Source organism: Biomphalaria glabrata, chromosome 15 (assembly GCF_947242115.1).
Source record: "Biomphalaria glabrata chromosome 15, xgBioGlab47.1, whole genome shotgun sequence".
In the NCBI taxonomy this organism is placed as follows: domain Eukaryota; kingdom Metazoa; phylum Mollusca; class Gastropoda; family Planorbidae; genus Biomphalaria; species Biomphalaria glabrata.
In genome coordinates this window covers 15,465,902-15,477,385 of record NC_074725.1, presented here as the reverse complement: position 1 = coordinate 15,477,385, position 11,484 = coordinate 15,465,902, and the positions used below count along the sequence as shown (strand labels likewise).

The 11,484-nt window shown below is 42.6% G+C and overlaps 1 protein-coding gene across 2 annotated transcripts; it reads left to right on the top strand.

The window, feature by feature from the left end:
* Window positions 1-2,174: 2,174 nt before the first annotated feature.
* Window positions 2,175-10,821, top strand: LOC106061781 (uncharacterized). Of its 2 annotated transcripts, none has more exons than XM_013219976.2 (2): window positions 2,175-7,805; window positions 9,658-10,821. In XM_013219976.2, exons 1-2 carry the CDS (start codon window positions 2,471-2,473, stop codon window positions 9,945-9,947), a joined length of 5,625 nt encoding a protein of 1,874 aa, XP_013075430.2. In that variant the 5' UTR covers window positions 2,175-2,470; the 3' UTR covers window positions 9,948-10,821. The 2 variants fall into 2 exon arrangements, with proteins under 2 accessions (XP_013075430.2, XP_013075429.2); XM_013219975.2 differs by having other exon boundaries at window positions 2,175-7,844.
* Window positions 10,822-11,484: the final 663 nt, after the last annotated feature.

Genomic DNA, 11,484 nt, shown 5'->3' with positions numbered 1-11,484 from the left:
TAAAGACAGGCTCGAGCTAAAAGGAAGGCATAAACACGGCTTGGTGTTGGACCGAATTGATGTACCAGTGCTTGTGACTGAATTAGAGACAGTATTATAAGCCCAGATTCTTAAAGCATGGGATAAAGCGATATTATTAATCAATATCTATTCGTTTTAAGACACATTAGGACGTAATATGTAAGCATGTAGTTTAAATATTGGACTATCAGTGTTACGTTATATTTTAATTTAGGTGACGGCCAGAGACGATAGATCTAAACTGCGTAACGACTGCCTGCTACACAAGTAAATATCGGTATTGCACTAGTAGCAGTGTCGTTGCAAGGTACCAGTGGGCCCGGGTTCAAGAACATCTTGGTGGGCCCCCCTCCAACCAATAAGACAAATTTAGTGTGTGACAAAAAATGAGTAATCTAAATGTAAAGACATTCCAATTTAAAAAAAAAAAAAGTAATTATGTCATAACGTGTGATTCAGTTAGGACTGCATAGAAGTAATAGTCTTAAAAGTCCATGTTTTTTCATCTTCTTTAAAGAATTAAACGACTTAAAAGTGTTTCAAATGAACAAACAAATGTTCTTCCTAAGTTCTAATGTGGGCCCAACTGGCCAGGAGTCATGGGCCCAAGCGTAATGAACTCCATCGCACCACGGTTGCTAGGCGACAGCTGTGGGCCCCTATTGGTCGTGGGCCCGGGTTCATTGAGCCCCTTTGCGCCATGGATGCTACGCCACTGGTGACAGGTGAGACCTATACGAGCCCATAATTTTCGCTGCACACTGGCCAGGTTATTTCAGCTTGAGCTTGCATGAGTTTCCTTGATTCTCTCCCATATACCTTTTTTCAGCCAATGCTATTGTCTTGTCCTAAACAAATTTTGTTTTCACTGCACGGCGCCATGATGCTGTATTATTTGCTTTCGTCTCCCAGATGACAGTGTCCTTGTTGTTGGTTTTCAGGGACGCTTTGAGGGTGTCCATCATTATCACATTTGGTCGTAAGAATTTTTTTTTAATTTGGTCATTAACATTTCGTAAAGCAGCAGGCAAGTTGTATAAAGTGACTAGTAAGTCTTCAATAATGTCGTAAAGATTTCTCTACATCGTTACGACTACCACAACTAAGTGTTATGGAGTATGTTTCTGATGCAACACTTAGTTATTGTGTTAGGAAGGTTTGGTCGTCTGGGCGGAATAGATTCTGATGTAATAAAGAGGAAGTCTGTCGTGGTTGAGATTATAAATAATGGAATAAAAGTTGAAGAAGGGGAGAGAATATTGGTGTGAGTAGTACACTTCTATTTTTCTTACAAGGGTTTTGTTTTGTTTAAATCGTTAAAGATACATTTTAACTTTTGTGTTTCTACATACTGATGTAGAAAGCTGCATACATGCTATTAAAACAAGTTCCATTTAGTTTTGTTTAAAAAGTTGTTTCATGTTTATTTCAAGTTCAACATTAAGAATGTAATACGCCTACACTTGTCATGCACTATTGGGTATATAGAGTCACAACCTAACGACTAAATATAAACACTAGGTCTATTTGTTACTTTCATACTGCTCAGTGTTAGCTACTCACTGGAGATCTCTGGCCGCCTGATATACATTTGAGACAGTTGAAAACCCGTTGCCAAAGACAGAGTAGACGGCTTAAATAGAACTTAAACTGATCACCTTAACACCTTAAGAAAGTTACGTAGGCGTTGGATTTGATCATATAGTCAATCCTAATTAAGTGTGGGTCTCAGTATGTTTGTGGCATATTACGTGAACAGCTGCAACTATAATCTTCAGAACCAAAAACAGGCCGTATATCTGTATATCACTAGTAATACCAGTATCATGTGGTAAATTTATCACGATAAAGTCTGCATAGTGAAGTAATTTTGTTTCCCAATTAAATGGTTACTAAAGAACATTGAAATCTAGTATGATCAGTCATTTTGAATTAGAAAAAGTGAATCTATGCCTTATTGATTTCAATTTAAGAATCCACTTACAGGTTTTAAACACTAACTCTAAGAAACATCCAGGCTTTGTATCAGACATTTTAGACATAATGATCGCTTCTCGAAATGCTTCATAAACATTTCATTTTTACACACCGTGACTTTGCGCGCTTATTTCAGACTCCAGACGTCACATCCTGTGTTCACGCCAAATCGCATTTCAAGAAAACAGCTTTGAACTAAGAAGAAAAACATTGAATACAAACATAATAAGTCTAAAATGACTTCTTGCCTTAAAACACCAGAGCCACACGGCTGTCGGGAATATCATTTTAGTGTGGATAAGAACATCTAGTCTTTGTGTTTGAGATGACACCATTTAAAATAGTCATTCATGTCGAGGGGGAAAAGCCCATTAGCCTGAATCATGTTTAGTGCTAGTTCTAAGTCTGTACTTCTGTCTACTTGAAATGGTCAAGTGATTGTCATTGTGCGCTTTCTTCCTTTTGTTGGCATATGAAAGAGTCTTTTATGGCTACCAAAGAATTTGAGTTTCACGAGAAAGGTGCCGACTTTGATGGGGATACAGGTAAGGCTAGTCAGGATGAGTTCGTATTGGAGCAGGTGCTGGGGCTTACCTCCACCTCGGCACACGCACTGGGTCTCAACCCTCTCACGGGACAGGTGGCTTTCCCTGCGGCTTGCATGCTCGTCCTACTGGACCCCAAGACGGGCGAGCAGAAATTCATAGAGAGCCCGTCGCTCCGCTATATCAGCAGTGTTAATTTCTCGGAAGACGGAAAGTTTCTGGCGTTCGGAGAATACGGTTTCAAACCTTACGTGCTGGTATGGTTGAATAAAGAGCACAGGGAGTACAACAAGTTTGTAGTGGACAACTCGGTGGGTATCAAGGCCATACAATTTCATCCAAAGTCCTCCTTTATGGTCATTTTGGGCTGCAACGACCTGACTATCGGCGTGTGGGATTTCGTTCGCGGGCGAAAGCTGGCGTTGACCAAATGGCAGACTTCTCCACTAAGCTTGACCATCCCCAAGCCTGGTGCGTACGTGGTTGTGTGCGGGCATAGGAAAGTTACCCTTTTAAAAATCGACAGCGTCCAGTCCAACATGCACGAGACCAATGTGTTCCAGGAGAGGAAAGCGGTGTTGTTGGGGCGCCAGAGCGAATACACGTTCGTGGACATCACTAGCGGTCGCAATAAACACGAGAGAGAGGTGTACACGGTGACCAGCTGCGGGTTCCTGTGTCAGATAAGAATGGGTGACATCATCATAGACAAGGCCATCAAAGTGGACACGCATTCCTACTGCGTCCGGTACGGCGCTGACCACATCTTCGTCGGCTGCTGCAATGGGACGGTCAAAATATGCAATCCTGAAACATTGTGTGTGGAGGCGATGGTTTCCATTGGACAACTGCTCGGGGCAGACTCTCTCTTGAGGTTGAGCTCCAAAAATTACGCAGACACGACTGCCGTGATGGTCAACGAGAGGGACTCAATCGTGACGTGCATCTACTCAGACTACACCGTCCACTCATGGCAATTCAGTCAGGTGGGAGACAAAATGGTCTGCTCTGTGATAGCACCCACCTCTAAATACAGCCACGGCGACGGAAGCTATGAAGTTTGCATCAAGGAGCAGTTCGAGAAAGAGAAGCTGCTGAGGTCCTTTCTTGGCTTCAGAGACAGAATAAAGGGCTCTAAGATGCACGAAATGCCCGCAACGAGCGACTGCCTCGGGGCACAGCACGGGCAGTATGTTAAGAACCATAAGTCACGTTTCCAGCACGCTAACGCCATTAAATTTTCTCCCGACGGAAAAGAAGTGGTATGCGGAAACGAGGAAGGGGAGATCAAAGTCTACGAAGCGGCGACGGGAGTCCTGCGCCGAGTGATTGAAGCGCACAGCTCGCATGTCACATGTATCGACATCATGTACGATGATGAATATAAACTGGTCTGCAGCGGGGGCAGAGATAGGATCATCTTTGTCCTGGACGCCAAGACGGACTACAGTTTAGTTCAAGTGCTTTGCGATCACTCTGCGGCCATAACAGCCTTAAGCCTTGTTCACAACAGCGGCATTCTGACTCTAGTCTCAGCGGCAGCAGATAATGTTATTTTGATTCGCCGCTCCATTCCCGGAAGCACTCTAAAATTCACTATCACAGGAGAGATTGCAGAAGCCACTCACAATAAGTCGTTCAACCTGACTAGCGAGTATATTGTAACCGGCGCTGGCCATGGAGGGATTAAACTCTGGAAAGCGGATCCCGTCTTTTGTGGTAAGCCGACCAAAACGATCAAGTGCGAGCCTAAGGGTAGCGCTACTTCCAGAGCCATCGGCATCGATCCATCGGGGAGCTTCCTGGCTGTGACTCAATGCCCGGGTCAAATAACAGTCTACCACTTGCAGACTGGCCAAGCGGTCGGGTCGCTAACAAGCCAAATAGATGTGACGTCGGTTAGATTTACCAACGATCTGAGGTACATGATCAGCTCCACGTCCAACGGGTGCGCTCTTGTGTGGAGGCTCCCTGAGAAAATGACGGAGTTTATGAAGTGCAAGCAGGAGAAAACCTACCAAGTTGAATTGGCCCGTGAAATAGCTTGCGAAACGTACGTCTCCTGTCTGCGCCTCTGTAAACAATTAACATACGACGGTGTCCGTAACCACGATGACAGGGATTCGTCGTCGGACGGCCAAGATCTAGATATAACTCCTAGCATAGAGTCCCTAAGTCTTCTCAATCTCTGTCCTGAAATGGCAGACTCTAGCCACGGAGAGGACACTGTTACTAGTACGATGAGCTTTTTGAGCTGTAGTACTTGCCAAGACTCTTGCTCCGACACAGCTTTCGGCTACCAGACCTCGGACTCCAACATTCATCTACAGTCCAGTCCTTTGCATTTTCCTGCGGTTGCAAGGAAAAATGTTCAGGAGAGCATATGTACCAGATTAGGAATGTTTAAATACGTCTCTTCAATAGAGGGCAACGGGTTGCCAGAGATGTTCACTTTTAAAAGCCAAACCCGCAGCGAACCGTTTAAATATGAAGAGGACGTCGCACCAAAAACAGGCGCTTCTATCGACTTCTCCAAAAACAACGGGAAGCTTGGGTCAATCAAAGCAAAAATGGTTAATTTGTGTGACGAGCTCCAGACAATGGATGACGCAGAGCCTTACCAGCCTACGTATGATAAAGACACAAAAAGAGTCTACAATCTCACATCAGATAACGAACTCCCGTGCTCTAAGAACGCCTTGGTGGATGCTTCTTCAAAGAACACCACCTCTTCTGCCAGTCCGACTAAGAGCACCCGTCTACTCAGCACAAACTCACGCACCTCAGTCATGACGACGGAGTCCTCTGTGACTAAAGACTACAGTACGTACGGGAGCCCTGTGCCTATGACATCTTCGGAGATGGAATACTTCACTAACTGTACGTCCAGCACTCTTTCAAGATGCCCAGATTTAGCATGCGCTAACAACATTGGCAGCAAACCTGAGACCAATGTATTCTACGGTATAAGCTCTTCGACTCAAAACACGACGCCTAATTTGCAAGACTTCTGTTTAGCCAGCGAAAACGTCTCACCATCAGCTTGCTGCACACAATACAGTCAAGAACTTAACCACCAAAGCGAGGGTCACGTCGTAGCTAACGAAGACATCAAAGAGCCCAAAGCATTCACTCCCTATGTGCCGGCGCTGAATTGCACGGACACGGAAAGCCTGACACGTGAACGCTATGACGCTCACAAGGACAGTGATAAGTACGCTGAGCAACAGTTTCAAAACTTGTCCAATAGTTTGTCTTCTGAGAGGCAGAAAGCGAGCGACGATGGTTCTAAAAATGTACTATGTAACACCCAAGAAAGTGCCTTTGATGTTTTTGACAAGTGTATTTCTGACTTTGTCAAAGAAACATCCCTTGGAGAGAAGCCACGGGAAGAGTTTAAGAAAATTGAGGAACCTACTGAAACTACGGAGATGTATAAATCACAGCCCATGATAATTAAGAAAGACGAACAAGAAAATAACATTCGAGACAGTGAAATCAAACTTTTAGAACCTCTCGATATCGCTAATGGCATAGAAGAAAAACATTTATTCCAATGCAAAGATCAACTGGAAGAAACATTTTGCCGAAAAGTAAATAGCCCTCCCCGTTCTGGAGTAGATAGTAGTACTCGAGTCAGAAACAAGGCTTGTAATGACGAAAGCTTCACTGAAAGCGATGTTAGGTTGAATGAAGTAAACAAGGTAGATGAACCGTTTAGGCATAGCAAATGCTTGAATGGCCACGACGATGCTGTGGGCTCCGACGGCTGTTTGAAGGTAGACGCCTGCGAAGACGACTCCGTCTTCAACTATCATTCCATCACGCGAGACGAGCACGGTCGCCTGAGGTGGCTCGGTCACCAGACACTGCACGAATCTTCCATCGTGCCTTCCAATACGACTGTTGATCCGCAGTCTTCTAGCTGGCAGCGTAACTTCTCTGTCAGCCCTAAATCAAATCACGGGTCGTCATATTGCCCCATCAATTCTTTATGGAACATCAAGTGCTCCAGATGCACGAACAAGCATTCTACAACACAAAGCTCGTCCGAACAGTCTATGGCAAGTGTGGACACTAGGGACAACAAATCACTCAGTTCGGACGTATCTAAAATTCCTGAAGTGATTGATAAAACACAATCAAGCTACGATCAAGCGGACGCCATCGGCAATGCTGTCGAGGAGCCTGCGATCGATTATCAGAAGAGTATGTCCGACGCCTGCGATCTTCTGCTTAACCCTTCTCAATTTGTGGAGAAAAATCTGCACCAAGGCTCGGATGACTACCTCATGAAACTACTCTCCAAGTGGCACGGTGAGTTAAAACAATGCCTCCAGCTTTCTAACTCACAGGAGACATTCTACAGACTCTACTCGGACCTTGAAGACACCGAGCTCCTCGAGCTTCTGATGTTAGCCTTAGAAGGGAATAAATCTACACAGTTGATGGAGTCTTTAGAAACGGAGAAGACAAATCCTCCAGAAAATTTGCCCAACAGTTTTGACAACGCTGTGCCGAAGCAGCAGAGATCAAATGAAGGACGCATCAACGAAACGCTGCCTTCTCTAACAATGCGTCGGCTTCAGCAGCTGCTAATGAAAAGCGTAGCGAACGAAAACGATTCTGGAGGACGTCTTAAAGGAGATGCCGAAGACAATGAGACGCTGTCGCTCCAAGAATCAATGCAAATTCTGGAGCGGGCACTTAATGATCGCAAATTGATGAAAGAGCCCTTCAATAACGAGACAGATTGTGAAAGCACTTGGTGTGAGAGTGCAGATGGAAACACAAAGGGAGACAGGCAAAAACCTGACCACTGCGGTTCAGACGAGCTTAATTTTCGCAAAACGCCAGCGCGCTTTCTTCAGGACTGTAGTCCAGTCAGGAGGCTCTACCGTCAAGAGGAACGCCTCCAGAATGACCGAGGGGCGAGGCGCGAGGCAGACCGCAACGCAGATGAAAACGCCGAAACCTTCCTGGACAGAAAAATGGGACTAGATCGCCCCTGTTCACCAAAGCTGATGGTGTACAACGACCGCCTCCATGATGCAGAAACTGATAGCAAAACTAGCAACATGAAAGGGACACCGAATTGTTCCCATGATGGCAAAAACACCACTTCAAACATAAGAAATTTACCAAGTGAGAGATTCAAATGCCCTGCATCCAAGAGCCCAGTAAACAAATTCCCTAACAACCCAAACATATCCATAAGAACAGGTTTACCAGAATCACCACTCCAACCTGCAGGTAGCACAGGTTTACCAGCTACATCACACCGTCCTGCAGGTAGCACAGGTTAGTTGTCATTTGTTGACTTGAGGTACACAAGCACACAAATCTATGAATCCGCATTAGAGAGAGAGAGAGAGAGGGGGGGGGAGGGAGGGAGTATGGGAGATGAATGGATGAATGGTGGGTGGATGAATAGATAGATTAGATTAGTTTAGAATAGATAGATAGATAGATAGATAGATAGATAGATAGATAGATAGATAGATAGATAGATAGATAGATAGATAGATAGATAGATAGATAGATAGACGAACATCCACAAACGAGAGCACTAACGTACTAAATCGTTGCACTGTATCAATAAGTTTTACAAAAATAATGATTGACAAAGCAGATTAATTGTAGTATCATTTTTAGCTTTTTTTATAGCATTTTCCTAAGGCTCCTATAGCATTTTTAGTGGACTTACGGGAATAAAAAAAAGAGGCGGAATTGAATATCTTTTGAATATCTCAAAAAAAAAAAAAAAGGATAATAAAGATTTAGATTACCTGTACTATTAAAGAAAATAGTATATTGTATTAGTTTTTTTTTATTATTATTCATTTTATTCACTTTATCATAATTACTATTATAATTATCATTATTAACATTATTATTATTATTACTAGATCTATTATTATTATTATTAATATTATTTTTACTATTTCTTATATAATCTTATTCTCTGGCATTGTCAGAGGGAAACAAAAATCCATTATAATCCCTGTGACAGTATCTACTGAGTTATTTTCTGATAATGTCATGTAATGACAGGTGACGAGATTCTTCTCGGGAATGTTTAAGGTCTCGAGTGTGTCTGCAAGGTCAGTTATCGCGGGCACGCTGCCCTGCCTCATCGTGGCGCCCGCGTGGAAACGGCCATTTGAGGAAGTGGCTAGGCGAAATGGGTAGCAACACAGGACTCCCGTGGGGATGCCCACGGGTAGACGAGAGTCCACCCTTTGCACGGGCGGGGTTGTAACAAAGTCCCCACAAACACGTCACCAATCCATGCGCTGTTCCTCAAAGGGACCGTTACATAAATGGCGGATCCCGCACAGTTAGCTTGGTACATTGAAGGAAAATGGCAGAAGTCCCCGGTGCATTCCCGGCCTTCGGCCGTGTCTCTAGTCCACGTGTCGGGGGCCGAACGCATCGGTCAACAGCAATGCCTCACATAGGCATTGTCTAGGGTCTCTCCAAAACAGAACTGTGTGTTCACACAGGTTTTTTTTTTTTTACTGTTTGGCGTCCAAACAGGTTTTTTTTTCAAACTTAGAGCTCGAAGAGCCTTCGGCTCAGCTCTTAGACATCAACAAGGTCAGTTATCACTTTCCCTTCTGGCTGATATAATCGCAGGGTATATTGTTATTTTAAGTCATCTCTTATAGTCGTTTCATCTCCAAGCTAAGGTTTTCATTTAGTGATAGTGGTATTGTGATAGTGGTATTGTGATGTCAATGATGGTTATGATGTTATTTCATTTTTTCGTGATGGGCAGTAAGTCTGAGGCAAATAAAATCCACCACTTTGTCAGTCAAAGTAGGTCTATCCCAGTAGGTAATTGATAGACTCGAGAAACTTTTGTTGGTGAGTGTTTGTAGTTAGGAGGTGTATTTTTCTTAATAAGGTCATGTGTCAAGGCCAGGTGTTGATGTATTGGAAATTAATTATTTTGATATCGAATATGGGAAATAACTTGTACATTATTGATAGATATAATTTTAAGGACGGAGTTCTTCCCCTTTAGTAAAGCTTTTTTTTTTTTTAAATGATTTTTTACATTTCGCTTGTTTAAAGAATTTTTTTCACAACATGTTCATTTTGTCCACAGCACACAATGCAAAGCGTGACAATCAACAGTGCAGCTCAGACGCCAGCCAATCGTGCGCCGGAGACGTGACGGAGGAGAGCATGTCCGTGCCGGCCATCAAGGCACCCCAGACGGACCCCGAGAAGGAACAAGACGCCGAGAGCAAGGTGTCCAGAAATGCGCTGGTGGAGATCTTCCAAGACCAGGACGAGTACCTCAGGAAGTTAAAGGAAGTGCGCGAGAAGTTTGAAGAGAGCATCCGAGCCTTGAGCAACGAGAGAAAGTTTAGGCGCGCCAAAACAGATTCCTGAGCTGATGGGAATGTGTAGCTTATCCAGTGTTAATGTGGTCCCTGGTAGTTCTATGACATAAACTTCAATATTTCACATTTTTGGCTGTTATGAAGCTAGCTTTGTAAAAATGTTGTTTTTTTTATTAAATTAGCAATCTCCTTTGCATTACCTGCAATGCAATTATTAAGAATATATTTTTTTTTAAAAAGCTACGAATACAAGAATTTAAAGGAAGCAAATTTAATAAATCGATGCGAAGTTGTTGGGAATTTTTTTTTTTTTTTTGCAGTAGTTGATCAAAAGTGATACAAGTTATCTTTCTTTTTTTTCGACCCTTACCAAAGGTTTATTGTAGAAGTTGACATGCAGATAGTCTACCGACCGAAATGTCATTAGGCATCTCTATAGGCTTTGAAAACAAAAGTTTTATATTTCGACTTTTACAGGGACTCGCATTACAATGGTTTGAAGGGGGGGGGGGGGTTGATACAATTGTGGACTACGTCAGAAGTTTGTGAGATTCGCACAATGAGAACAGGCAATACTTTTTCTTCCTAGGAAATTGTTGTGTTGGAAACACCCGGCAGATTTCTTTTCTTGGGGGGGGGGGGGGGGGGGGGGGGGGCTGGAAGGGAGATCTCATTTGACGTATGCAGCTATGTTCACTGCTAGCACGTAGCCGTCTCCCTCCCCCCCTCCCCCCGGTAAGTGTGACACCCATGAGATCAACACTAAGCTCATGATCAATGATGAAATGTTTCTTTGTGTGGTCAATGTTAAAATCCTAATGTTTTTTTTTTTCTTTATATACTTTTTGTCTATACATCTTGTAGACGTCCAACTAATGTACCAATAAAGTATCGAGTAAAACTCATTAGTCGATCTAAACACAGTCTTGCAAACTCGAGTTTTTTTAAATGTGAACTTTTTAAAAATGTTATTGAATGTTTACAACATTCCTTCAAAATTTAGAATGATCATAGCGTTTAAATGTAATTTTATTTACTTGTTTGATATTCCTTCCATTATGAAGCTAGCTCTAATATGAACATAATTAACATACTTAAGCTTTGAAAGTATAAATTCTAAAGTAAACACTTCGGGAAACATCAAACACCAAATCTTCAGTTAGTGATCAGATACCACCCAAAGGCTAAATTTCAGATCAATTCAGATCAGTCTGTCAATATGAAATCGATCTTATTTTTTAAAAGATATTCTAGTAAATAATTTAATATTTCCTTTGTACTCAATATATCTATAGAGATTTTAGATAGTGGTCAAGAATGTATCAAATCACATAATCTTATCTTATAAATTACAGACGTTCCTACCATTACGTCCATTTTGTGTTGTATCTTAACAATGTAGAAAGTAATGCTATTGTTTCTTGAATTCTTAGAGTACAGGGAAATAATCTAGATATTTTCCACTTTTCAGAGGTCTCATTTAGGATTAGTTCCCTTCAATCGAAATAGCGCTATGGGCCTATGTTGATATGGAGACAGAGAAAGAGATACCGGAGATTCAAAACTTTGGAAAGAGAAATGTTTCT

Excerpts from the sequence above, each read along its gene's own strand:
- LOC106061781 (XM_013219975.2), top strand. The coding sequence starts at position 2,471 with ATGAAAGAGTCTTTTATGGCTACCAAAGAATTTGAGTTTCACGAGAAA. Across the intron at positions 7,845-9,657 it reads CCGTCCTGCAGGTAGCACAG|CACACAATGCAAAGCGTGAC; the intron begins GTTAGTTGTCAT and ends TTTTGTCCACAG.